The following is a 27,240-nucleotide window of genomic DNA, read 5'->3' as shown; positions in this document are numbered from 1 at the left end:
CAGAGGTAGGAGGTAACAAGGCTAGCCTGAGACCCTGTTTCAAAAACTCAAGGGCCGGGAGATTAGCTCAGTGGTGGAGAACTTGCAGAGCATGTGCGGGGGGCCTGGGTTTGATCCCAGCATCAGGGAGCCGGGAGAGCTGTGGGGGTAGTAATTGTGAATGCGCATGTGTCATTCAAAAAGACTACAGAAACCACACAAGAGCCTTCTCAGAGCCACTGGGACAGCTCCAGATTTTTTTATCCCCTATGAGGGCTTATGGTGACCTTAGGTTCATTTTGGTTTACAGTCGTGACCCTCCGATTGCGGCAGGATGGCTCAGTGGAACCAGCTGCAACAGCTGGACACTCGGTACCTGGAGCAGCTTCACCAGCTGTACAGTGACAGCTTCCCCATGGAGCTGCGGCAGTTCCTGGCGCCTTGGATTGAGAGTCAGGACTGGTAAGTCCTTCTTGGGAAGCTCCCGGAATTGGGGCGAGGCAGGGGGTGGGGTGGGGTGCTGGGATGAGCCAGCTTTTTCCAACTTCACACATTACTGACCTTTCATCAATGGCAGATGAGGGCAGGTGTTAGGGAAGGGTCAGGAGAGCAGAGCTAATTTAGCCTCTTAAAACATCCTGTGTTGGAAGCGCATGTGGGCAATGGCCTCTTGGTGCAGTGGACCAGCAGCTCACCGAGAGATGCTTGGAAGTCAGATCTGTGTCTCGCTTGGTGAGATGTCAGTGTTTTGACTCTCTTAACAGCGAGGAATACACACACACACACATATACATATATATATAAAATATTCATTCTGAGAGTTCTGTCTGAGGTAGAAGTTGGGATCCACCACACACGTGGCTTCCCCTGTTAAAAAGGAGACATGGGGTAAGGGAAATAGAGTCATAGAGGAAATGATGTATTCGGGCCCATCTATTGTTTTGGCTTAAATCAGGCCTGTCTAAATGTGACCTGCTTTTTCCAGAGTATGTACCCTGACTTGGTGAAGGACCAAGGAGGCAATGGAGACCACCCCAGCCCTGCATTGCTCATTATGCTAATAAGCACTTAGTTACCCTAATCTGACCACAGGGGTGAATTTAAGGCAAAGCAACCTTATCTGTCCTTTAAAACAAAAAGTTATGTGTATGTGTGTACATGTTTGTATAGATGCAGGTGTGTGTGTGTGTGTGTGTGTGTGTGTGTGTGTGTGTGTGTCTAGACCTGAGGATAACCTCAAGTGTCATCCTTAGGAATAGCTTTTGAGTCCTTTGGGACTGAGTCTCTAGTTGGCCTAGGCTCACCAATTAAGGCAGGCCCTCAGGGTCTGTCTCTGTCTCCCCAGTGCTGGAATTACAAGCCTGTGCTACCATGCCCAGCACTTTCTTTTTTAAATTGAAAATCGATTTAAAAAACCACACAATCTATTCTGGCTATGGCTTCTCCTCCCCCAACTCCTCTAGAATCTTCCCCAGTTCCCTTCCCACCCAAAGCCACACCCCTTCTCTCTCTTACTAGAACACAAACAAGCACTAAAAAGCAGATAAAATAAAATAAGACAAACAAACTGGAATAAAATGAAACAAACCCACAGAAGAAAAAGAGCCAGAGGAAAAAAAAAACCCAAGAAACATAGACACAGACACATGTTCATGCACACACAGAAATCCCATAAAAACATAATACTGGAAATGATAATATACATGCCAAAGACCTACAAGGAAAAAATGCTCAAAGAAAGCAATATGAGACATAGGATCTCCAAAAAAGCCCTTGAGTTCCGTCTTGTGTTTGCCACCTAACCCTGGCATACCTAGCATTTTTATGTGAGTTCTCTGGATGGGAACTTGGGTCCTCAACACTTGTAAGGCTGAACCTTACATTTGCCCAGCCTTTATCTGTCGTTTTTCTTTCTTTGGACATCATTTGTTCCCTTGTTTACTTATTATTGTTGTGTGCATATGGGCTTGGGGTGGGGGCCAGTTCGTGAACATGCTACCACGCGCATGTGGAGGTCAGAGGACGGCTTCATGGAGTCAGCTCTCTGCTTTCACCTTTATACCAGCTCCAAGGGTTGAACTAATGTTGTCAGATTTCCCTACCAAGAACTCTATCTACCAAGCCATCTGGCCAGCCCCTGTTTTTGTCTTGTTTTGAGACAAGATCTCATGTAGTCTAGGCTAGTCTGGAACGTGCTGTTTTCAGTTGAACTACTGATCTTCTGCTTCGACCTCATGTATTAGGATTGTAGGTGTGTACTGCCATGCCAAGGTCTGGTTTGTATGTATGTATGTATGTATGTATGTATGTATGTATGTATCTAGGTGTTGTTTTACATGAAAATTCCAAATGTTCTACTTTACCAATAGAATCAGGAGCCAGATCCTGGGGTGAAAGCCTGCTATCTTAGAGAGGCAGAGAAAGCACCCAGCTGACCTTCCTACTTAGATGATGTGCCAGAAGGAAACAGGCCCAGCAAGCTCACTAGCTGAGTTGTGAGCCCAGGAGGAAAAGGCCAAAACATCCAAGGCTTGCTAACTCAAAGCCCAAAAAGCCAAAGGCCAAGGAACTGAGGAGACGAAGAGCTAAAGAGCTAAAAGCTAAAAATTAAAAGCTCTTTCTACTTCTAGACACTGTCTTAAATACCCTTTAATTCAAAGTTTCTCCTACTCAGCTGGTTTCTTGCTCTGCCTCTTGACCTAGGGTTAGCTTTATTAAATCCAGAAATAACAGATTAAAGGTGTGTGCTAGGGCTCAACCGAACCAAACCAAAGACAGGTTTGTACAGTTCACAGTCTCAGGGATCACAATGGGATCAAGTAGCCTGTAACATGTTTGTATGTTTGTATTGGTGGCAGTGTCTTACAATCCAGCTCAGGCTGGCCAAGAACTTACTGCGTAGCCTAAGCTGGCCTCCAACTTGTAATTCTCCTGCCTCAGTCTCTCAAGCAGGTCTTGTGGATTACAGGTGTCACACCACACTAGACTTACAGCTGTACATTTTGCTCAAATGTTCTAGTCATATAGACTATAAGAATGAATAATAGTATTGGAATCATTCGTATATAATATCTCTCCTTTTTTCTCCCTCTGCTGAGGATCAAACCCAGAACCTTGAGCACGCTAGGCAAGCCTGTGTCACTGAGCTGTACCACCGACTGACGGTATTGTTGACCTAAGCAAGAGGAATGGAAAAAGAGGAATGGTTTCTAGCGTCAGTTTGTCTTGTCCTCCCTGCCACCCCTTGGTTGTGGACTCTGCGTGTATGTGTCTTAGATTCCTGTTGTTACTGTTTTAGAGACAAGGTGCCCAGACGGCCTTGGAACTTTCTAGGTTGGGAAAGTTGGCCTTGAACTGTTGGCCCTCCTGCCTCCACCTCCCGAGGGAGCCTCGGTTACACACACATATTCTATGTACCCCAGGCTCTCCAGATCACTCAGCCAGCTCACTTCCTTTCCCTAGGGCATACGCAGCCAGCAAAGAGTCGCACGCCACGTTGGTGTTTCATAACCTCTTGGGTGAGATTGACCAACAGTACAGCCGCTTCCTGCAGGAGTCCAATGTCCTCTATCAGCACAACCTGCGAAGAATCAAGCAGTTCCTGCAGGTGCGACGGGAAACCGAGCGGGAGACACTGGCCCCACAGTGTGGAGTGTTAGCGTTCTTTCCTCACTGGGCTAAATGACAAGAGCCCATCTTGTACTCTCAATGAAGGGAGAAGTAATTCGCTCCTTCTCAATTCCCTGTACACTGGCCCCTGGGCACCACTGCTGGAAATTCACTTCTTAGGTTACAGTTGAAGCAATAAAGCAAGGGCTCAATGGTAGCCTGTTATAACAGCGCACTAATAGCTCCTCCTCCTCTTAAGCACGCGAGCGACTCCTAGTTTTAAATGTTAGAAGTTTGAGTGAAGTCAGCCTCTTCCCTATAAAACCAGATGACGTACTGTCCCAGGATGGGCTCATGTGCTCCTGCCGTCGCCAGTCTTCTCCCTTTTCTTCCCTACGGATGTCAGTCAGATTCTGAAGCCGTTGGTCCGTGGTTTTATTGGAGGCTCTGCAGAAGTGAGTTTTAAGTCAGCTTAAGCCCCGCATGTCCTTAGTCGGCTACGGCTTTCCACTCTCTTTTGGTCTTGTTTACAGAGCAGGTATCTTGAGAAGCCAATGGAAATCGCCCGGATCGTGGCCCGGTGCCTGTGGGAAGAGTCTCGCCTCCTCCAGACAGCAGCCACTGCAGCCCAGGTGAGACTGAGAAGAAACAGAAAACGTGGGGTAGGGGCCTCAGGAACCAAGCAACCGTATACATAAATAAAACAGTAACGGTTTAATGTGGCTAAAGAGGAGAGAAACACTGGACTAGACCAAAGCTCTAAACATACATTGAAGATGACAAAAAAAAAAAAAAAAAAAATCACACAATCCCCTCCATCTTGCCCTGCCTCCTTCTCCTGAGTGCTAGGATGAGAGGCGCAAAGCGCCATATCCTGTATGTGAGGTGCTAGGGACAGACCCAGGGCTCTGCGCCTGTTAGACAGGCACCGGAAGTTGCGTCTTTGATTGTTGTTGTTGTTGGTGGTGAGTCAGGCTCTTGCTGTGTTCAACAGCTGACTCTCAGTTTGGGATAATCTTCCTGTCTCTGCCATCCGAGTGCTGGGATTACTGGTGTGTGCCACCCCACTCTTCACACACCTTTTTTTTTTTTTTCCTGGTCTTCATTTCCAGTCTTTTGAGGCAGGGTCACATTCTGTTACCCATGCTGGGCTAGAGCTCACTGTGTAGGCTGGGGCTGTCGCAAACACATGGCAGTCCTGCTTTCAGTCTCTCGAGTCACTGAAGCTTCAGGCATGGGCCACTGTGCCCTGCTTGCTTTTGAGACAGGGTCTCAAATACATAGCCCAGTGTGGTAAACTCCAGACCCTTTTGCCTCAGCCTCCGGAGTGCTGGTATTCAATATGTGAGCCACGGTGCCCAGCCCGCGGGGACCTCCTAACGCCTGAGCCCTGAGTTAGAACTTGGAAGTCTGCAGAGCACACCTCCCTAGCCATCCATATGGAGTGTGAGAGACCCTAGACCATGGCAGGCTGAACACAGAGATTGTCTCTAGAGACCAGGCCTTCATTCCTGCCCTAGGCAAGCTTAGGAAATAGAAGAGGGAGAGGCAGAGCTTTGGGGCTGGGCCCTCGGTCTATGGCACTTCGCTGTGTTATCAGTCAGGGTCCCTCCCATGATGGGGAAGAATGTAGGGGCTGGGTTGTTTTCCCGAGTCTTGTGAGAGGGTTGCGTTCTGTGGTTTGGTTTGGGCAGCAGCCTTGAGAAGCAGAAAGAAGGTCTGCCTCTAAAATTGCCTCGTTCAGACCTACTTTGGAGACGTGTGGCACTAGTGGAGGGGACGGACTGGAAGCGAGGGGTCTAGAAGCAAAGAGCGGTGCTGGAGACGTCAGTGGTTAAGAACACGGGCTGCTTTTTGAAGCAGACCTGGGTTCGGTTCCCAGCATCCATAAGGTGGCTCACAACCATCCATAACTCCAGTTCCAGGGAGCATAACATCCATTTCAGACAGCAGGTACACATGCACACAGGCCGATCAAACAGTCATACACATAAGATAAAGCAAATAAACCTAAGGAACAGAAAACAAAATTTAAAAAAGTAAGGGGGCCGGGAGAAAAGGCTCAGAGCTTAAGAGCACTGCTTACTCTTCCAAAGGTCCTGAGTTCAATACCCAGCAACCACGTGGTGGCTCACAACCATCTGTAATGTGATCTGATGCCCTCTTCTGGCATGCAGGTGTACATGCAGACAAAATGCTGTAAACCTAATAAATAAATATTAAAAAAAAAAAAAAAAAAGTAAGGAAGCCAACAGTTGGGGCCTGATTTGAGCGCTTGACAAAGTGTGAGGGATTAGAGCTTAGGCTCAGGTGTGAGCTTTTCTAGCTCGGACAACTGGACGGATAACATCTCTCTGGACTCCGCAGTCTCTGAGATTGCGATCTTTATCCTTGGGCTGCTGTCCTGCTGTCTTGTTCTTGGAGCTTCCACTTGTCTTTCCTCACCGTCAGATGTCTGTTTCTGCTCCCTGCGAAGCCCAGCCATTTTACGCTTTGTCCTAATTGACCCCTTAAGGCATCGGCCTCTTGTCCTCTCCTGGCTGAAGCTAATGGAAGTGCGATTTTGTAAGTCCTTGGGAAATGATATTTTTTTTCACGGAAATATATTGCACTCTGCTGTCACCAGTTATTCTGAACTTGTTTATTCATATTCTCTCAGTGCTGGGATCAAGCCAGGGCCTCATTCATTTGGGCACAATCTCTTCTACTGAGCTGTACCCGAATTCTTTCTAGATTTTCTTCTTCTTCTTCTTCTTCTTTTTTGGACAATTTGACCCATGAGATGCTTGAAGGCTGAGACAACGTCTTAGTCCAACATGCTGGCTCCTAGTTTAATGAGGAGAGCGGTTTACAGTGTTTCCTGTTGGTAAAAAGCCAGTGACAGAGCAACAGGAGTGTTTTTCCCTAGCTCACTCTGTTCTTGCACCACTGCCTGTGTGTCAGGGCAGGTAATAGGATGGGGTGGGGTTTCCATGAAGCCACCTGTGTTATAATTTTATTTTATTTTTTGCAGCAAGGGGGCCAGGCCAACCACCCCACCGCTGCCGTGGTGACGGAGAAGCAGCAGATGCTGGAGCAGCACCTTCAGGATGTCCGGAAGCGCGTGCAGGTGAGCCGGCCCGCCAGGGAGCCGCGCTCTGTGGGGGAGTGGGCCCTGCGTGCACGGCTTCATTACCTTCAAAACCTCCTTTTCCCTTTCCCGAAGGAGACCTCTACCACCCCCCCCCCCCTCTCTTTCTCTCTTTCTCTCTCTCTCTCTCACTTCTGCTTTTGGTTTGTTTGTTTCAACAGGATCTGGAACAGAAAATGAAAGTGGTAGAGAATCTTCAGGATGACTTTGATTTCAACTATAAAACCCTCAAGAGTCAAGGAGGCAAGTGAACGTTAGAGATGTTAAGATCTGTAGAAAGCTGGGCTGGCCGGATGGCCCAAGGGTTAAGAGCACTGGCTGTTCTTCTGAAGGTCCTGAGTTCAATTCCCAGCAGCCACATGGTGACTCATAAAACCATTTATAATGAGATCTGGTGCCCTCTTCTGGCCTGCAGACACATGTGCTACAATCAATCGATCAATCTTTAAAAAAAAAAAAAAATCTGTAGAGAGCTAACCTGTCACTGAGTTTCAGGACCTGCCTTCACAGTAGGAGAAGGGAGCTTCTGGGACAACTGTTTGATTGTTTTTGAGATCAGATTTGTCCACGTAGCCCAGGCCGGCCTTGAGCCGGCTACCATCTTCCCTCTGCTCTCTGAGTAGCAGGAACTGCAGGTGCACACAGGGTTTGGACCCTCCCTAAGAAGGCAGGCAGATCGATGTGAGTTCGAGGCCAGCCTGCTCATGGTGTCTCACTTCCCCCACCAGACATGCAGGATCTGAATGGAAACAACCAGTCTGTGACCAGGCAGAAGATGCAGCAGCTGGAGCAGATGCTCACAGCGCTGGACCAGATGCGGAGGGTAAGCGTGCCGCATGCTTCCCCAGAGTCACACCCTTGCCGTGGGAACACTTGGCAGTCTCTAACGGGTTCCTTCTCTGGAACCTGTGCTTAGGCATGGTCTGGGGAAACATCTGCTGAATTCGATTTGGTTTCCAAACAGAGCATCGTGAGCGAGCTGGCGGGGCTTTTGTCAGCAATGGAGTATGTGCAGAAGACACTCACAGACGAAGAGCTGGCTGACTGGAAGAGGAGACAGCAGATTGCGTGCATCGGCGGCCCTCCCAACATCTGCCTGGACCGTCTGGAAAACTGGTAAGAGTTGGAAGAAGAAAGGCTTCTTTTTCCTTCCAGAGAGCTGGGTTTAGTCACAGGCCCACAGAGCGCTGCTTGTTCCCTTCCTCATGATTGTGTTTCTCTGTTTTAGTGTTGGGCGTGAGTGGAACCCATCCCTCAGATGTGTGCTAGGCTAGTGTTCTAGAACCATGAACACTCTCTTGCCAAGATGGGCACTTTTTTTTTTTTTTTTTTACTTTGAGAAAGAATCTCACTGAGCTCATAAGCTAGCCTCAAACCCGTTACACAGCCCACGCTGACCCTCCATGTACAGCCCTCTTTCCTCAGTTTCCTAAGCATCTGGGATTACAGACATGCGTCACCATACCTACCTTAAGGTGGCTTCTTCTTTTTTCCAAGATAGAATTTTTCTATGTAACAGCCTTGCTGTCCTGGACTCGCTTTGTAGACCAGGCTGGCCTCGAACTCACAGAGATCCACCTGCCTCTGCCTCCCGAGTGCTGGGATTAAAGGCATGCGCCACCATGCCTGCCCTTTGGTTTGGTTTGGTTTTGGCTCAGCTCTAAGTGGCATCTTTTTACAGACTCAAATCTAATACAAGCGTTAAAACTGTTACCAAATTTTAACAATTTCTTTTTTCTTTGGCTTTTCGAGACAGGGTTTCTCTGTGTAGCCTTGGCTGTCCTGGACTCAATTTGTAGACCAGGCTGGCCTCGAACTCACATTGATCCACCTGCCTCTCGAAAAACCAAAAAAAAAAAAAAAAAAAAAAAAAAAAAAAGAGTTTGAAGTGCCTCCTGGTCAGAGCTCCAAGAAGCATGAGAGGTTCTGATGACAGAAAGGATGGGTGTGGAGCTCAGACCCCTGTAACTGTCATCTTCTCTCCCTCCATCGCCTTCTGCCTTTATTAACTTAGTGGGAGACCGCACAAGACAGACATTAGATTTAAGGGGAGGGTGACTAATATTCCCCATTCTTGGAGGAGATTTAGTCAGCTTTGTCTCTCTCCTTCTCTCTGCCTACTTTTTCTTTGTTCCTAATTGATTTTGTTTGTTTGTTTGTTTTGGTTTTTCAGACAGGCTCTCACTATGCAGCCCTGGCTGTCCTGGACTCACTTTGTAGATCAAGCTAGCCTTAAAAGTCCCAGAGATCTGCCTGCTTCTGCCTCCCAACTGCTGGGATTACAGGCATGCACCCCTGGCTTTTCTAATTGACTTTTAAAACACTGTTTTCACTCTCTCCCCTCCTTCCTTCCTTCCTTCCTTCCATCCTTCCTAGTTTTTTGAAACAGGGTTTCTCTGTGTAGCCCTGGCTGTCTTAGACTCACTTTGTAGACTAGGCTGGCCTCGAACTCATGGCAATCTGCCTGCCTCTGCCTCTGAGTGCTGGGATTAAAGACGTGCATCACCATGCCTGGCAAAGTGGCCATTTTTATGCTCTGTGTATTCCCTTTCATTATTTTAGCCTCCCCTCCCCCTTGTGAGACAGGGTCTCACTGCATAGCTCAGCCACCTTGAGGTCACTATGCAGCCCAGCTGCAAGGTCCCTTTGCTCCTGAGTGCTGGGGTTGCAGCGAGGCAGCGGAGGTGACTGGGGACTCCTTTCATTATTGGCAGGATAACTTCGCTAGCAGAATCTCAACTTCAGACCCGCCAACAAATTAAGAAACTGGAGGAGTTGCAGCAAAAAGTGTCCTACAAGGGGGACCCTATCGTGCAACACCGGCCCATGCTGGAGGAGAGGATTGTGGAGCTGTTCAGAAACCTAATGAAAAGGTAACTTTAGAAAGCTGGTGTTCTGAAGCAGGGGACAGGAAGAAGGCTGAGCGCCGCAGCACCGCAGCACCGCAGCGTCTGACATGCCACCCTTTCCCTCCCAGTGCCTTCGTGGTGGAGCGGCAGCCCTGCATGCCCATGCACCCTGACCGGCCCTTAGTCATCAAGACTGGCGTCCAGTTCACCACTAAAGTCAGGTGCGCCCCGGCCTTACACTCTGGGTGGAGCTTTGATTGACGTCCACTCCTTTGAGGACTGTAAGGGAAGGAGTAAGACTCGGTGATGCGATAGCTGAGGGGCCCCATCGAGGGGGGGAGGAGAAGCCCACTCCTCAGCCCCCTCACAAGTGTGGAGGGCTCCCCTGAATTGTGAAATCTGCAGAAACAGAGCTGTGTCGGCTCCCAGGCTTAATGGGAGGGTTACCACGTGCAGAGCAGGCGTGCGCATGCGCTCTCATTAAGTGCTTTTCATGAGCTTCCCGTTAGTCTCTTATCCCCAGGTTCGCATTCTTAAACATTTCAGTACTGTTTGGCTGAAGGGTCAGTGTTCAGCTTTAATATCAAAGATGACTTTAATATCAAAAATGACTTTGGGCGGAGGTGGGATTTGGGGTTGTAAATATACTTAATTATTTTTTCATCTAGACAGGGTTTCTCTGTGTAGCCCTGGCTGTCCTGGACTCACTCTGTAGACCAGGCTGTGTTGAACTCCACCTGTCTCTGCCTCCCAAGTGCTGGGATTAAAGGCACATGCCACCACTGCCAGCAGTATATTTACTTCTTAGGAATTGAAGTATTAGCATTTTAATTTTTTTTCTTTTTTAAATTAGAGGTCATGGTAAGGAGCCTACTGACTTTCCTTGACTGTATGATTTTAACAGGTTGCTGGTCAAATTTCCTGAGTTGAATTATCAGCTTAAAATTAAAGTGTGCATTGATAAGTAAGTATTCTTCATATATATGTTACTTTAAACAACTTTTAAACTTAAACATATTTTGATCATATTCTTTACCTCCCCCAAGTCCTTCCAGAGCCTCCCTTCCTCCCTACCTAGCCAAAAAAAACAAACCAAAACCTCAATATAACAACAAAGCCCCAAAAACCTAGAAAACAAAACACAACACTCAAAAAGAAAAACAAAAAGCCAAAGCAAACCACCAAACTGTAGCCAGATAAAAGCGCTCGCGCGCGCGCACACACACACACACACAATTTGTCGATCAACTACTTGTGCACATGAGACCTGCCCTGGAGTGGTTGATATGTCCAGTATCACTCCAAAACTGATTTCTCTCTCCTGGCCGGTCTAAGTGACAGTTCTATTGTTAACCTTTTGACCTAGTAGAGTTAGGTCATATTCACTCATGTGTTTAACGTTACAAAATATAACAAGGTAAAACAAAAACTATCACATCCAACTTGGACAAGGCAAACCAACAGAAGGAAAAGAACCCAAGAGAGACACAAAGGTCAGAGATCTGTTCGTTTGCACACTCGGGGTATCCTGTAAAAACACTAAACATAATATTAGCTCAGAGGGCCTGGTGCAGACCCACGCAGGCCCTGTCCGTGCCGCCTCAGTCTCTGTGAGCTCATATGCGCTCTGCTCATGTTGGTTTAGGAGCCTTGTTCTCCTGGTGCCCTCTAACCCCTCTGGCTCTTACGTTGTTCTTTCTGTTACCTCTTCTTTGGCATTTCCTGAACTCCGAGAGGAGGGATCTGATGGAGACATCCCATTTAGGGCTGAGGGTTGCAAGGCATCTCACTCTGCATGATGTCTGGCTTTCGTCTCTGTGTTTGTTCCTGTCTGCTGCAGGAGCAAGCGTCTGTAATGATGGCTGAACAGGCACTGATCTATATGAGTGCAGCAGAGTGTCATTAGGAGTCATTTTTATCACTACGTTTTTTTCTCTTTCCTTTTTTTTTTTTTAAGACCAGTATTATTTAGTTTTGCCCTAGGTCCCTGGACTATCTAGTCTCTGGTTCTTGGTCACCCCAAACATGTCTGGTATGGATTCTATCTCATGGAGTGGCCTTCGGTCAGATCAGTTATTGGTTGGTTACTCCCACAAGCTTTGCACTACCTTTGCCCTAGCATGTCCTGCAGGTAGTACGCCATTGCAGATAGAGAGTTTGGGCCTGGCTTGGTGCTTATATTTATTTTTTGATAGTATGCAGAGTGCCTTCCTGTACCAAGACACTGGGACATAGGGGTGAAGGTTCTGTGTAGACACCAACTCAACATCTCCATGTTCAATGAGTTGTGTAGACGTTATCTTTTTTTGTTGTTGTTTGTTTTTTTGTTTTTTCAGACAGGGTTTCTCTGTGTAGCCTTGGCTATCTTGGACTCACTTTGTAGACCAGACAGAGCCTCGAATTCACAGTGATCTACCCGCCTCTGCCTCCCGAGTGCTGGGATTAAAGGCGTGCACCACCACCGCCCGGCATGTAGGCGTTATCTTTAATAATAGGGCCTTGCTCTCAGTTTGTGGGAAACAACCTATAGTCTTGGCAACAGCCTAGGTTGTTTGGGGATTCCCATGGGTCCACTTTGGCCAACGACTCAATTAGATGTAACCCAAACCCAGTACTGGAAGCTTTACTTGCTAACGAGAGATGGCCAGTTGGGGCCTTACGTCTCTCATTATTTGGTGATTTAATTTAGATCACCTTCGTATATGTTTATATTTTAGGAGGTTTCTACTAGTCTAGATTTCAATGCTACCCCACAAATGCTCCATAATTTTTGCTGTCTCTCCCACTATTTCCTTCCACTACCAGCTCTCCTCTCCCCTTCCCCGTTTGTTCCTCCAATTTCAGACCCCCGTCCGTCCATAAATATGTATTCTGCTTTTCCTAATGAGATCTATCTGTCCCCTCTGGTCCTTCACTCTCCACCTACCCTCTGTGATTCTGTGGATTGTAGCTTGCCTTAACAGCTAATATTCATACATAAGTCAAGACATACCATAATTGTCTTTCTGGGTCTGGGATACCTCACTCGGGATAATTTTTTTCTAGTTCTACCCATTTGCCTGCATATTTATGATTTCATTTTTTTAATGGCCGAGTAATACTCCATTGTGTAAATGTACCACATTTTCTTTATCCATTTCTCTGTTGAGGGACATCTAGGTTGTTCCCAGTTTCTGCCTATCATGAAGAAAATGGCAATGAACAGGGTGGAGCAAGTGTCTTTGTAGGAGTCAGCATCCTTTGGGTACTCGCCCACGAGGGGGGTAGCTGGCTCTTGAGGTAGACAGATTCCCATCTTCCTGAGGAGCTGCCACACTGATGTCCATAGTTGCTGCATGAGTTTTCACTCCCACTAGCAGTATGTGAGTGCTCCTCTACCTCACAGCCTCGCCAACATGAGCCATCACTTGTGTCGATCTTAACCATTCTGAAAGGTGTAAGGTGGAATCCCAAAGTAGTTTTGATTTGCATTTCCCTGATGGCTAAGGATGTTGAACATTTCTTTAAGTGTTTCTCAGCCATTTGGGTTTCCTCTATTGAGAATTCTCTTTAGATCTGTACCCTATTACTTATCTGTCTATTGGTCTTTTGTTTGGTTGGTTTTTGTTTGTTTGTTTGTTTTTTAAGACAAGGCTGTGTAGCCTTGGCTGTCCTGAACTCACTTTGTAGACCAGGCTGGCCTCGAACTCACAGTGATCCACCTGCCTCTGCCTCCCAAGTGCTGGGATTAAAGCCTGTAGCACCATGCGTGGCTTTTTTGTTTGTTTTTCAAGTCAGTGTTTCTCTGTGTAGCTTTGGCTGTCTTGGGATTACTTTGTAGACTAGGCTGGCCTCAAACTCACAGTGATCCATCTGCCTCTGCCTTCCCGCATGCTGGAATTACAGGCGTGTGCCACTGTTCCAGGCTTTGTACCCCATTTTAAAATTGGGTTATTTGTTTTCTTGATATCTAGTTTCTTGAGTTCTTTATATATATTTGGATATTAGTTTTCTACTGGATATATAATTGGTAAAAATCTTTAACTATTCTGTGGGCTGCCTATGACAAGTAAATATCCATAAACTTAGCTCTTATCTTCAAATGGTAGAGGAACAGGAACCTTGACGGACATTTGACTTTAGAGATGTCCCCATTCGGGTAGTCTATTTTTTTTTTTTTTTTTTGGTAAACAACTGTGTCCAAAAACCCTGCAGAGTCACATCAATTTGCCTCGAGCACTGAAAATAAAAAAGGCCTGGGAATTATACAGCTCAGTGTTAGTGCGCTTACCTAGCATGCACGAGGCCCTGGGTTCAACTCGAGTACTGAAAAATAAAGACATACTAAATAAACAGTTCTTGCCAAGTTATAGCACAGTTGAAAAAAGTAAGCAAAGATTGCTTTGTTTTTCTTAGTACATGTGGGCGTGTGCATAGACCAGAAGTGTCTTCCTCCATCACTGTTTGCCTTATTTTTTGAGACAAGCTCTCTCACTGAACCCGGAGCTCAGGCTGGCTGGTGAGCAAGCCTGTCTCTGTAGCCCCCAGCACTGGAGTTATAGATGCTTACTGTTGCACCCATATTTGATGTAATTGTTGAGGACCCAAACTAAGGTCCTCAGGCACTTCACCCACTGAGCCATCTCTGCATCCTTTATTCATTCTTAAGAGTCAATAGCATTTGGGCATTCACACTGCTGTGCAGAAGTTTCCAGAACACATCATTTTACAAACCTGAAGCATCACTGATTGAGCAGCTGCTCTTGTTCTCCTTCCCTTAGTATCTGACACTCACCACTTACTTTCATTTTTGTTGTTTTGGTTTTTTTGTTTTTCGAGACAGCGTTTCTCTGTGTAGACCAGGCTGGCCTCGAACTTACAGTGATCTGCCTGCCTCTTCCTCTGCCTCCTTGAGTGCTGGCGTTAAAGGCGTGCACCACCACGGCCAGCTTCAAAAAAGTTTACACACACACACCAGGCCTGGGTAAGGGAAGCTGCCCTGCCAGGTATTAAAATGGATTACAGAGTTCTAGTCATTAAAGGAATGTGTTACTAGGACAAGAACGTGTCGACTGAACATATAACAGAATCTGAAGTTTAGAGATAGACTTGAGGTGAGTGGGTCTCACCAGGCGGAGAGGCAAGGTACTCAGTGAAATGGCTGTGGTGCAGCTCCCTCTGGGTTGGAGCGGAAACTCCAGGTATATTTACATGTTAGCAAAAGCACCCCACAGAACACAGGTGAGTAAGTACATAACGTAACAGTGACACAGCAAAATGACACCACCACTTTGGAAGACATTCTGACAGTTTTCTAAAAACTAAACCATGGCCCTAGCTTACGACGCGTCCATCTTCACTCATAGGGAAATGAACAATGCACATCCGTGTCCACTAACAGGTGAATGAATGGACCGCTTGCAGCCCGTCATACAATGCCATCCTGCTCATCACCGAAAGGAAAGGAGCTGTTGATGGTTGTGACACACGAATAAGACTTGAGTGGTTGTGACACACGAATAAGACTTGAGTAGTTATGTTGAGTGAAGGAAACCTGGTCTCTTCCCTCAGAGGAGGGTATATTTTATCTTTCCATGGATATATTTCTAAAATGGCAGATAAATCTGTAGTGACAAAAAACACAATAATGTTTGTCTGGGGTCCGGGTGGGGTGGAGATGGGATCAATGCGTTACAAATGAGTTTGGGAACACTTTGGCTTATGAGTGTGTCCTGGACTGTGCTGGCGGTTTCATAGGTGTGCACAGCATTTATCTACAAACCAGCCCCGTAAGCTGTACATTTTACATTGGGCAGTTTATTGATTATGAATTCTAGATTAAACTAACACAAAAAGGGAATATAAAGCAGAGACATCAATTCTGACATGAGGGCGAACTTTTTGATAACTAGTTTGAAAATGTAATACATAGAAAGAGAAATAGTTTAAAGTTGATAATTTTCTTCTACAAACCCACCAGGACATGCTGTTTGTAGGTGAATATATAGCACTGGAAAATAAATTTTACTATTTATTTATCTATCTATTTATTTATTTATTTATTTGAGAGAGGGTCCTACTATATAACCCTGGCCAGACTTGAGTTCACACTAATCCACCTGCCTCTGTGATAAGGTTAAAAGTGTTTGCCACCATTCCTGGCTAACAGGAACTTGTAAAATAGTATTCTAAAAGAAGATAAAGACAGAAAACATCATACTATAAAAAGGCGCCCTAGTCAGAGACAGAGGCAGCAGGCCTTCCATGGGAACGGCTTCCCCGCTGTGTCCTCGGAGGTGCTGTGTCCTTTGCATTACTTTTCGGAAAACCCAGCGTGGCTCAAATAATAAGGAAATTCCCAGCCTGTGTAACTGGAAATGCAGTTGGGGCAAGTACCTGACAATGAGGTCAGTGACTCACGGGTGTCTTGAGAAGCCCAGGATCTTCCATTCCATCCTTAGTGTGTCACCTGTAGGCACACAGGTTGTCCCATGGCCTCTGGTAGCCATCACCAAACACCATGTGCCTTCTCACACACGTCTGTGGGACAGAAGCACAGCCTAGGATAGAATTCCCTCCTTGGTCTGATTGAGACAAGGCATTCAGGAGACAGAGGCAGGTGGATCTCTGAGTTCGAGGCCAGCTTGGTCTACAGTGTGGGTCCTAGGACAGCCAGGGCTACACAGAGAAACCCTGCCTCGGAAAACCAAAACAAAGGCACGGCAGACCCGTCCTCACCTGGCCTGTGGCTTCCTCTGTTCTGATGAATGTAGTGAGCAGGGCTCTGCCATGGCAGAGAGGCGGAGGGCGGAGAGGAAGTTTCCTTAGAAAAGGAGAAGAGGCTGTGGGGTAGGCACCCAGTGAGGCTACTGCCTAAGTTTTGTTTCACACCTAAAACATGACTGAACAGCTGAAAGCTTTTTCCGTCAGTCAGTCAGTAGTAGGTTCTGGAAAGAAACGTGGTCTATCATTTCAGTTTTATTAAGCTTCATCTGTGTTCTTTACAGAGACTCTGGAGATGTCGCGGCCCTCAGAGGGTAAGTCCAGCCTCCTTCTGTTCCCTTTCATCCATCTTTATCCTCTGGCTGCTCTGCAGTCACGCATGTGTTGGTTTCTCTCCCGTGACTCAGGTCTCGGAAATTTAACATTCTGGGCACGAACACAAAAGTCATGAACATGGAGGAGTCCAACAATGGCAGCCTGTCGGCAGAATTCAAGCACTTGGTAGGTCACCAGGGAGGGGCCAGGGTGCCCTGCGCAGAGAGCAGATGACCAAGGGACAGCCTCACCTGACTCTTGGCTTCTTTTCCTTCCTTCCAGACCCTGAGGGAGCAAAGATGTGGGAATGGGGGCCGTGCCAACTGTGATGTAAGTTTTGTTCGGGCTAAAAACTAACTGGGAGTATTTTCTTGGAAGAAGAGCATGCTCTGTCTCTCTGTCTCTCTGTCTCTGTCCCTCTGTCTCTCTGTCTCTGTCCCTCTGTCTCTCTGTCTCTGTCTCTCTCTCTCCTTCCCTCCCTCTCCCCTTTTCCTTCCCTCCCTGTCTCTCTGGCCAGAATTAAATACTTTCAGCTGCTATCATTTAGGAAAGTCATTCTGGGCCAGTGTGCCATGTTCAAAAGTCACAGGTGCGTGGAGCACTTCCCTGAGTGCTGGGGAGTTGGCTCCCCTTTCAGCAGTGGGGAGTCCCTCGCTGAGTTGTCACCCACACCCATTTAGTGGAAAAGAAGTTTCCACTGTGCCTGGGGCTTCCCAAAGTCCCTTGTCACCACCTGCCAGCTGGTTCCATTTCCAGTGCCTTGGTGAGACAGAAGGCATGAAGTCAGAGTTAAACTTAAGAAAAAAAACAACAGCAAAAAAAAAAAAAAAAAAAACCCCAGCACTCAGGAGCTGAGGCAGGGGGATTGTGAGTTTGAGATTATCTTGTCATTCAGCACCCACGTAAAAGAACTGGAATTTCATTTCTGGGAATTAGCAATTCTTGTACAGACAAGTGGCTGCACTGCTTGGCTGCTCCTGTCAGTAAAGGTTGTCACAGTCACTTTGGAAAGCGACTTGGCATTATAAAAATGGGCACACCCTGTAAACCCGCAGATCCAGTTCCAGGACTTAACAGTAAGGAAAGCTTTGCATAGGTGGATCAGGGACAAGTACACGATCATAGCCACCGGTTACTCTCTAAACACAGCCCAGATCCACCAGCACTCTGGGGAGAGCTGTGTAGTCACAGTATAAGAATAACTGGGACGCACCCGTGACCAGTCACACCTAGGGGGAGCTCAGCAGCAGGAGCATACTGAAAGCAGGGTCTTCTCCAGTGCGCATGCTTGGAGAAACAACCCTGGCCGTGGTTAGGAGGAAACACTAGACCCATAGGACACAGCAAACTGCTAGAGGAGGGGAAGAAAATTCACCTGGGAATTTCAGCAGTAATGGCTTGTCCATGAACCGGATGGTACCACTAGGCTGTAGCTCAGTGTTGGGGTGCCCTTGGCTTGCGTGAGACCCTGAGTTTTCTCCCTAGTGTAGATGGAAGGAAGGAGGGAAAGAAAAGGAGGAAGAAAAGAAACCTAAATAAGCTTTCTTTTTTTTCTTCCTTCTTCTTTCCTTCCCTCCCCTTCTCCCTCCCTCCCTCCCTCCCTCCCCTTCTTCCTCCCTCCCCTTCTCCCTCCTTCCCTCCCTCCCCTTCTCCCTCCCTCCCTCCTTCTCTTCCTCTCTCCCTCCCCTTCTTCCTCCCTCCCTTTCTTCCTCCCTCCCTGCCTCCCTCCCTCCCTCCTTCCGTTCCTCCCTCCCTCCTGCCCGCCCTCCCTCCCCTTCTCCTTCCCTTCCTCCCTCCCTCCCTTTCCTTTTTTCCTTTCTCTCTCTGTGTCTCTGTTTGTGTTTGGTCACCCATGTGCCATGGTTCGCATGTGGCAGTCAAAGGACCACTTGCAGGGCTGTTTTCCTTCCACCATGTGGGTCGCTGTGATCAGGCTCAGGTTGTCAGGCGGTTGCCCTTGCCTACTGACCCATCTCACTGGCATCTACATAAGTAGATCAGCTGGGCCGTATATCCTTGGACGGCCATTGCTTTGTTGTCCTTCATGCCTGAAACCTGCATACTATAAAATAATGATTATATGTTACCTAGCACATAAGAAAGGAACATGTTGAGGATCCTGTCCCCGAGGGTCTTTGTGCTGAAGAGACAAGGCACAGAGCGGTGTCCCTGACACTGTCTGCGGATGTCTTTTACATGTCACTGTCCTCTGCTGCTGCTGAGAACTCAGGGCCATTATCTGCATAAGTGACCTCCTTGTTGTTGCAGGCCTCCTTGATTGTGACTGAGGAGCTGCACCTGATCACCTTTGAGACTGAGGTGTACCACCAAGGCCTCAAGATCGACCTAGAGGTGAGCCCTGCACAGAACTAGGCAGCTCCCGTGCACAGGTGCACACGCGGAGACGACAGGGCAAAATGCCTGTGTTTATTTTTCACTGCCTATCTCTGAAAAGTCCTTGATAGCCATCCCTTCTCCCCAAGAGTAAAGTCTTGCTTGAGTACATGTTATGAAAATCTGTATTTAGCGGTTACTTAGAATCAATCAGCAGCCGCCATTTCAGTATGTAGGAAATCACATTTAGATCTTGTTTCCAGCTTTCTTGATCTTACTAAGTTAGACTGGAAAAGTGGGTATTCTTTTGTTTGATTTCTTTCTTTTTTTTTTTTTTTTTTTTTTTTTTTTTTCAAGACAGGGTTTCTCTGTGTAGCCCTGGCAGGCTGTCCTGGACTCTCTTTGTAGACCAGGCTGGCCTTGAACTCACAAAGATCTGCCTGCCTCTGCCTCTGCCTCTGAACTTGTGTTTGATTTCTAACACCTCGGTTTCATGGAAAGATGCAGAGTCTTTGAGTTTTGGAGGTTGCCTTCCAGATCTCCCCGTGGAAAGTCAGGGGCAGGGCAGGGTGGCAGCTAGCTTTGAACCAGTTACACTTTGTTCAGACATCAGCGAGTCTTGGTGCTCAGCTTGGGCATTCTTCTCTGGGCCTCGGCTCCTTCAGCCTCACTCCTGCCTGGACTTGGCATCGGGTGTGGCCATGGCATGAGTGTTAACTGTAACCTGTTGAGATACAGGTGACGAGGGTTTTGGAGCTTTGAGGGCCCCGCTGTCTCACTAAGTCATGCTCCACTTTTCCCCTGTACGCTACAGACCCACTCCTTGCCAGTTGTGGTGATTTCTAACATCTGTCAGATGCCCAATGCTTGGGCATCAATCCTGTGGTATAACATGCTGACCAACAACCCCAAGGTGAGTGCTGCCCCCCCCCCCCAACACCCTCCCTGGAATCCCTGAATCCTGTGGCTTCTCTGCCCCCCGGCTGAGGTCATCAGAGTTACTCTCTCATCTAAGTGAGTGAATCTTTCATTTCAATAGAATGTGAACTTCTTCACCAAGCCCCCGATTGGAACCTGGGACCAGGTGGCCGAGGTACTCAGCTGGCAGTTCTCATCCACCACAAAGCGAGGGCTGAGCATTGAGCAGCTGACCACGCTGGCCGAGAAGCTCCTAGGTGGGATTTGACAGCTTCGGACATGTCTGGCCTAGGGGTTGGTCATCCTGGCAGGGTTTCTTAGTGTCAGCCTAGGGCAAGGCACTCTGCTGGGGCCAGGGTGGGAAGTCAGGGTATATCTTGGTGTTCGATTTTAGGATGCATGGAGGGGATGAAGGCTTCTGCTTCTCTTCCTCCTCTTCCCCTTCCCCCCTCCTTTTACCCTCCTCCTCCCCTCTCCTCCTCCTCCTCCCCCTCCTCCTCCTCCTCCTTCTTTGGATTGCCTTCCAAGGCACTGGTCTGACTAACCTGGGAAGATATTTTAATTGTGTCTGAAGACAGGTGAAAGCTTGGCATGCCCTGCCAAGCTTTCTTTAAGTAGCCATAGATGCTAGTCTGGACTAAAAGTAGCTTTGACCTGTGCAGCCTTCTAACTCCAGCTGTCGGCCTGTCAGTGTGTGACTCCGGGCCTCAGACCACACAAGGCCAGGAAGAACAGGGGCCCCATAGGACATCCGGGGGTCAAATGCTGGGCTTAGGTATATGTGGGCTTGTTTACGCATGTGAGCACACGCATGCACTCACAACGGTGGCTCCCTGCAAGTACATGAAAGCAAATACATGGGACAGATGTTTGCAAATTCTGCTTGAGAAATAAAACCTTCCATCAAGGCTGAAATTCTTCTGGTTTTTTATTTTGTTTTGTTTTTTTCCCTCTATCCTAGGACCTGGTGTGAACTACTCAGGCTGTCAGATCACATGGGCTAAATTTTGCAAAGTAAGTGATCTTGTTGGTTTCTTTGGTTCCCTCCCGGGAGGCAGGTGTGATGTGCTCATTTGTAAGGCGGTGGTGTCTGGGCATCCATAGTGAAAGCCCAGGACCCCTTTTCTTCAGCATGTAGTAGGAGCTGCCTGAGCATAGAGGAGCCTGGGGGTGCTGGTGGAGTACCAAGGTTGAGGCAGGAAAGGGCTGCCATGAATAGTGGTAGACTGGGCTTTCTCTTCATCCTTTTCTCCAGGAGAACATGGCTGGCAAGGGCTTCTCCTTCTGGGTTTGGCTGGACAATATCATCGACCTTGTGAAAAAGTATATCTTGGCCCTTTGGAATGAAGGGTAAGGTTGAAACTCTGTGCCCCACTGTGTAACCAAGTCACCTGCTCCCAGCAAGCCCACAGCAGGGACAACCTTCTGAGCCCGGATAACACTGGCTCTCCTTGGCGGCAGGTACATCATGGGCTTCATCAGCAAGGAGCGGGAGCGGGCCATCCTAAGCACAAAGCCCCCGGGCACCTTCCTGCTGCGGTTCAGCGAGAGCAGCAAAGAAGGAGGGGTCACTTTCACTTGGGTGGAAAAGGACATCAGTGGTAAGACCGCTCACCCGTGCCTCCTGTCTCACTTGCTCCACCTGGTGGCCACTGGCAGCACCCGGCTGCTTCGTGTTCTGGGTACTCCTGCTGCCCCCTAGAGGGCAGAGAGGGCTGTGCCTCCTTCTGAAGGGGTGGCCTGCCAGTTTGTTTTGTTCGTCCCATTGACTAATATTTGTATAGAAAAGTATGATTTAAATCTTATTTCCACGTTGCCTTTTCTGCCTACCCCATTAATACACCTGAGGCAAGTGTTTGGCCTGCGATCCTGCTGGAGAGCCTCTCTAAAAACCAGCCTGGACATTGCCACAGTTCTAAGTCACTGGGTAGGGCACCCAGGGTCTGCAGCACTAGGCTGACAGAAGCGTTCCTTCCCATGTCTTATGACAGGCAAGACCCAGATCCAGTCTGTAGAGCCGTACACCAAACAGCAGCTCAACAACATGTCATTTGCTGAGATCATCATGGGCTATAAGATCATGGATGCTACCAACATCCTGGTGTCCCCACTGGTCTATCTCTATCCTGACATTCCTAAGGAGGAGGCATTCGGAAAGTATTGCCGACCAGAGAGCCAGGAGCACCCTGAAGCTGACCCAGGTAGTTGTTGATTTTCCATGGTTCTAGCTTTGTTCATAGGGAAAGCGCAGGTCCTTAAAGGGTCCAGGTACAAGGACATAGGCATGCCTGGGGACCTTGGGGGATTGGCGATTTCTTTTTACAGGAAAGGGCTATTTACTGGGTGTTTGACAGGGTGACTGACGGTATTCAGGAGAAGAGCAGAATTGCATCTCACAGGGAGCTCGTCAGTCTGAAGATGAAAATAGCAACACACATGTAAACACACATACACACACACACACACACATACATACACACTTAAAATACTGGGAAAGAAAATGACAATAGTTCTCTGGTGCTTCTTTTTGGGTTTGTTTGTTTGTTTGTTTGTTTTAATATTTTCAAATTTTTTATTTACCTTTATTTTATATGTATTGCTGTGTTGCCTGTATGTATGTCTAAATATCAGATATTGGAGTTACAGACAGTTGTGAGCTGCCATGTGAGTGAACCTGGGTCCTCTGGAAGAGTAGTCATTGTCCTTAACCACTGAGCCATCTCTCCAACCCTCTCATTTCTTTTTTTTCTGGGGAGGGGGGCATGTTCAAGACAAGGTTTCTCTGTGTAGCCCTGATTGTCCTGGAACTCTCTCTATAGACCAGGCTAGCCTCGAACTCACAGAGATCCGCTTGCCTCTGCCTCCCAAGTGCTGGGATTAAAGGTGTGCACCACCACTACCCGGCTCCTCTCTGATGTTTCTTACACAGTGGATTCCAGAAGACTTGAGACAGATCTGAGTCCAGTATGCATCCCTGTCATGAGTAAGCAGTGCTAGGAGTCTGAAGAAAGGCTTTCTGGGACTGTGGCTATTAGCTGCCTGGGGCAGAACTCACAGTAGGCCGGGGAGTGTCGAGGTTGCAGGAGATGATGGCTGGAGGGAATTATGGACTTGGCATTTAGAGTATACAGCTGTTGAAACAAGCAGCATCTCACTATGTGGGAGTGCGTGTCACTGTAAATCAGCGTTTCTCAACCTTTCACAGAGGCGCCTAAGACCGTGGGAAAGCACAGATATTTACATGACAGTTCATAACAGTAGCGAAATTATAGCTATGAAGTATCAGTGAAAATAATTTTGTGGTTGGGGGGGTCACCACAACAGGAGGAACTGTATTAAAGGGTCTCAGCATTAGGAAAGGTGACAGCCACTATTATAAATTATACAGAAAATAGGAGTTACGTTGTGTTAAATCTGTAGTTCCTGGGGCTGTCCCCATCCTGAAGGGTCAGAGCTGTCTGATCTGAAGCCATTTAGTACTTGCTGCATTGACTGTTGCTGCCCTCATGGTGGCAAGGAGTCTGGTTTGTCCATCTGTGTTTTCTATGACTGTTCTTTTTTCTTTCTTTCTTTTTTTAATATTTACTTATATGTTAATAAGTGCTCTATCTGCATGTACACCCATACACCAGAAGAGGGCATCAGATCACATTATAGATGGTTGTGAGCCACCATGTGGTTGCTGGGAATTGAACTCAGGACCCCTGGAAGAGCTGCCGGTGCTCTTAACCCCTGAGCCATCTCTCCAGCCCCCTGTGACTGTTTGTAATCATTGTCCCATGCTGCACTCTGTGATGCAGTGTGTGAGTCGGCCTCGTTGCCTTGACTATTTTTCACCAGCTGTTTCGTTCACATAGCACCTGAGCACAGCTCCCCGCACCCCTCTCCGCTGTCCTGGAGGAGAGGCCAGGTCTCAGGCTGGAGGGGTCCAGCTTCTGACAGTTACTTTCCTTTCCCTTTGTTCTGCCGCTGAGTTCTCTGCATTCTGTGGAGGAGTTGAGCGCTCACTTCCTGTCTTTCCCTTATCTCTGCTTCCACCTTGCCTTCAGTTGGGAGATCTGTTTATCAGTCTCTCTCACAGCAGTCTTTGTTCTCTTCACAGAAGACTTTGAAGTCCAAGTGCTGATCCTCTTGACGAATTTTGCTTTCAAGATCTAGGCCCCTGGTCCGAGGCTGCCGCCTCCATCCCGTCCCCTGGTCTGAGGCTGCCCAGAGACGGTCCTCAGGGGCAAGGCCCTGGGCATGGGAAAGGGTTGCCTGTGAGCATAAGGAGGGTGCGCTGTGGGCTTGAGAAACTGAGGCAGGGAAGGAGGTTCAGACGAACCCCTCAGAGAGGTGAGCCTGTGATGGCTCCTTCTTCTGCCTCTCCAGCAGGAATATTATGGGGGAGATGACTCAGATGACTCACAAGACTGCCAGAAGTCCACACAGCTCCTCAGGAGGGATTTTGAGCAAGTTCAGTCATAGCTTGTCCAGACCCAGATATTAATTGGCTGTTTCTTCTTTCTTCTGTCTGAGTTCTGTGTTCTGCACGCCTACCTTGGGTTCAAAGTGTAATTCTCAGCTCCGTTTACTTGTTTGTTTGTTTTCCGAGACAGGATTTCTCTGTATAGCCTTAGCTATCCTGGACTCACTTTGTAGACCAGCAATCCACCTACCTCTGCCTCCTGAGTGCTGGGATTAAAGGTGTGTGCCACCATGCCCGGCATCAGCATTCTTGATCATTATAGAAATTCTTCTTTTTCTCTTTTTAATTTAGTGTGTGTGTGTGTGTGTGTGTGTGTGTGTGTGTGTGTGTGTGGTGGTGGTGTTGTTGGAGGTAAGTGGACCTTGAGGGTGTCAGCTCTTTCCTTCTACCATGTAGGTCCTGGGGATTGAGCTAAGGTCATCAGGCTTGGTGACAGACAACATTAGCACTGAGCGATCCCCCTCCTCCCATCTGCCTCTCTAGGGTGAAAGTTCAGAAAGTTTTGGGACCAGAATAATTGGTTGCATTTGTAGACAGCACAGTTGCCTCAGTAGTTCCTTTGGTTTTGGTCTAAACTTGTCTCTTGGCTAAAAGTGAACTTGGATCTTCATCTATGGCTACCTATTGGTTCCCCGCCCCGCCTCCCCGAGACAGGGTTTCTCTGTGTAGCGTTAGCTGTCCTGGCCTGACTTTGTAGACCAGGCTGGCTTCGAACTCACAGAGATCTGCCTTGCTCTGCCTCCCAAGTGCTGGGAGTAAAGATGTTTGCCACCACGCCTGGCTTATGGCCACTTTTCCATGGCTTCTCCCAGGTGTTTGTCATGTGTCTTGCTGGCTGCTTGTAAGCCCAGTGTTGTGCCTGTGCTTTTCTCAACCTGCCCACAGGGCCCTGGCCTGCCATATGCTTTGCCCACCTGAACTCTCAGGGTTTCATGCCAGTGTTCTCAGGGCTCTTCCCGATTTCCTGACCTAACATTCAGTCCTCACATTTACAACATAAATGGCAGAGATGAAGGATAATCAGTCCTGTCTCTCTCCCCTCCCACACATGAGGGAGAAGGCACCTTGGCCAGGTCTCCTGGCTGTTGCACATGGACTTGGACCTGGGTGTCCTGTCTTCCCAGTGGCTGGGATGTGTTTTCTAGATTGAAAGTGGCTTTGGAGCCACCAGCATTAGCCGTCTCTGTGTCTTCTTAAATAGTCAGTCTTATTGGTGTCTGTGCTGGTTGCCAAAAAGGGAAGTCAATTCCCAAGTATGGCCAGATCACAGGAGATGCCTGACACTACACAAAGGTGGTTGACCCCGCAGGCAGGGTGGGGAAGGGAGCCGGAGAGCTGGCAGTAGGCCAGGTATAGGTCCAGATTGGGCAGGTGTGCCCAGAAAGAAGTGACAGAACTTCAAACTGCAAGATTGGATGTGAAGCCACATGAACTGAGAGAGGATAGCCCTAAGGAATAGACAGAAGTGTCCGGGCAGTCTCCCCATCTGGGAGGGGCTTGCACTGTTCTCAAAGCAGGTGGCCATCAGCTAAAGCCGGGGTTTCCTCTCCACAGGCGCTGCCCCTTACCTGAAGACCAAGTTCATCTGTGTGACCCCGTAAGTATCTTCCCTTCCCAGTTCTGCACTCATTTCTAGTGTCCTCAGTTATCCCCAGGAACAGGGGGGACTTGGGGTGAGAGTTACCCGCGAAGGGCTGGCAGCTCCTGGACCTCTTTAGTGCTCAGAGTGACCTTGTGTGTTTAAAAAGCTTGAGTTTTTATTTTTTCTGTTGGAGACCAGAGTTTGATGGCTTGTGTGTGTGTGTTTTGTTCTTTTTTTTTTTCCCCCTCCATTGTGTCTTGTCAACCCGGCCCTTCCCCCTCCTGCCGTTACCCCCCCTTTCCTACAGAACGACCTGCAGCAATACCATTGACCTGCCGATGTCCCCCCGCACTTTAGATTCATTGATGCAGTTTGGAAATAACGGTGAAGGTGCTGAGCCCTCTGCAGGAGGGCAGTTTGGTGAGTGTTTGGAGAGTCAGGCCCCTTTGATGTTTGCCTGTACAGAGCCTTCCGCACTGGGAGACATCAGCTATAGAGCCAGGTGTGGTGGGGCACGTCCAGCATACAGGAGACAGAGGCTAACAGATCTCTGTGAGTTCGAGGCCAGCCTGGTCTACAAAGTGAGTCCATAACAGCCAGGGTTACACAGAGAAACTCTGTCTTGAAAAAAATGAAAAATAAATAAATGAATGAATGAATTGGGTGGGGGTTAAAGCCATGTTCTGCTGTGGAAGCAAGCCCCACACACGTGTAGTTTCCCGGTAGCCACAGTAAGAAGTGGCAAGTGACATTAAAACCTTATGTAGACAGCATACTGTCACTTCAGTATCTGAGTGATGCTGAAACAGTCATTGGGCTATCTCTCCCCCTTCCCTGCCCCCTCTACTGAGTTTGAAATGTGACTCTCGCACCATGACTTAGACTTGAGTGCTCAGTGGCAATGTGTGACTAAGGCTGTCACACGTGGGGCAGCCCCAGGCTCCTGAAACAGAGAGCTGGGGCTCAGGTGGAGACAGCTATTCTGGAGGGCAAGGCCCTGTAAGGGGCAGGAGGCCTGGCTCTTCTGACTTTGCCCAGGCCTGAGAGGACAGGAGACCTGCTAACAGTGGCACCTGAGCCCTGTCCCCTTGCAGAAGGGTGGGGGCTTGTGTGTTGGCTGCAGTGAGGTGGCTGAACTGGCATTCTCTGTCTGTCCCTGCAGAGTCGCTCACGTTTGACATGGATCTGACCTCGGAGTGTGCTACCTCCCCCATGTGAGGAGCCGAAAACGGAAATTGCAGAGATGTGACTGAGACACCTGCCCCGTGTTCCACCCCTTAAGCAGCCAACCCTCAGATCATCTGAAACTCCTAACTTTGTTGTTCCAGATTTTTTTTTTTTTTTTTTTTAAAGT

At 48.1% G+C, this 27,240-nt stretch overlaps 1 protein-coding gene across 4 annotated transcripts; it reads left to right on the top strand.

Annotated features, from left to right (window-relative positions):
* Nucleotides 1-277: 277 nt before the first annotated feature.
* Stat3 (signal transducer and activator of transcription 3) lies at nucleotides 278-27,240 on the top strand. 4 transcript variants are annotated; one of them, XM_051158641.1, is made up of 23 exons: nucleotides 278-441; nucleotides 3,442-3,586; nucleotides 4,122-4,220; nucleotides 6,602-6,697; nucleotides 6,880-6,961; nucleotides 7,447-7,541; nucleotides 7,683-7,834; nucleotides 9,433-9,591; nucleotides 9,696-9,788; nucleotides 10,472-10,531; nucleotides 16,554-16,583; nucleotides 16,677-16,770; nucleotides 16,867-16,914; nucleotides 18,853-18,936; nucleotides 19,733-19,831; nucleotides 19,958-20,093; nucleotides 20,798-20,850; nucleotides 21,092-21,186; nucleotides 21,298-21,437; nucleotides 21,828-22,037; nucleotides 25,859-25,901; nucleotides 26,244-26,306; nucleotides 27,049-27,240. In XM_051158641.1, the coding sequence occupies exons 1-22, from the start codon at nucleotides 314-316 to the stop codon at nucleotides 26,266-26,268; spliced, it is 2,166 nt and encodes a 721-aa protein (XP_051014598.1). In that variant the 5' UTR covers nucleotides 278-313; the 3' UTR covers nucleotides 26,269-26,306; nucleotides 27,049-27,240. The 4 variants fall into 4 exon arrangements, with proteins under 4 accessions (XP_051014598.1, XP_051014596.1, XP_051014597.1 ...); XM_051158639.1 differs by having other exon boundaries at nucleotides 26,194-26,306; XM_051158640.1 differs by having other exon boundaries at nucleotides 21,828-22,040.

Source organism: Acomys russatus, chromosome 16 (assembly GCF_903995435.1).
Source record: "Acomys russatus chromosome 16, mAcoRus1.1, whole genome shotgun sequence".
Lineage (NCBI taxonomy): Eukaryota > Metazoa > Chordata > Mammalia > Rodentia > Muridae > Acomys > Acomys russatus.
The sequence above is the reverse complement of the archived record's forward strand: the minus strand, read 5'-3'. Positions and strand labels throughout refer to the sequence as shown.

Excerpts from the sequence above, each read along its gene's own strand:
- Stat3 (XM_051158638.1), top strand. The coding sequence starts at position 314 with ATGGCTCAGTGGAACCAGCTGCAACAGCTGGACACTCGGTACCTGGAG. Across the intron at positions 7,835-9,432 it reads CTGGACCGTCTGGAAAACTG|GATAACTTCGCTAGCAGAAT; the intron begins GTAAGAGTTGGA and ends CATTATTGGCAG. Across the intron at positions 26,307-27,048 it reads CTCTGCAGGAGGGCAGTTTG|AGTCGCTCACGTTTGACATG; the intron begins GTGAGTGTTTGG and ends CTGTCCCTGCAG.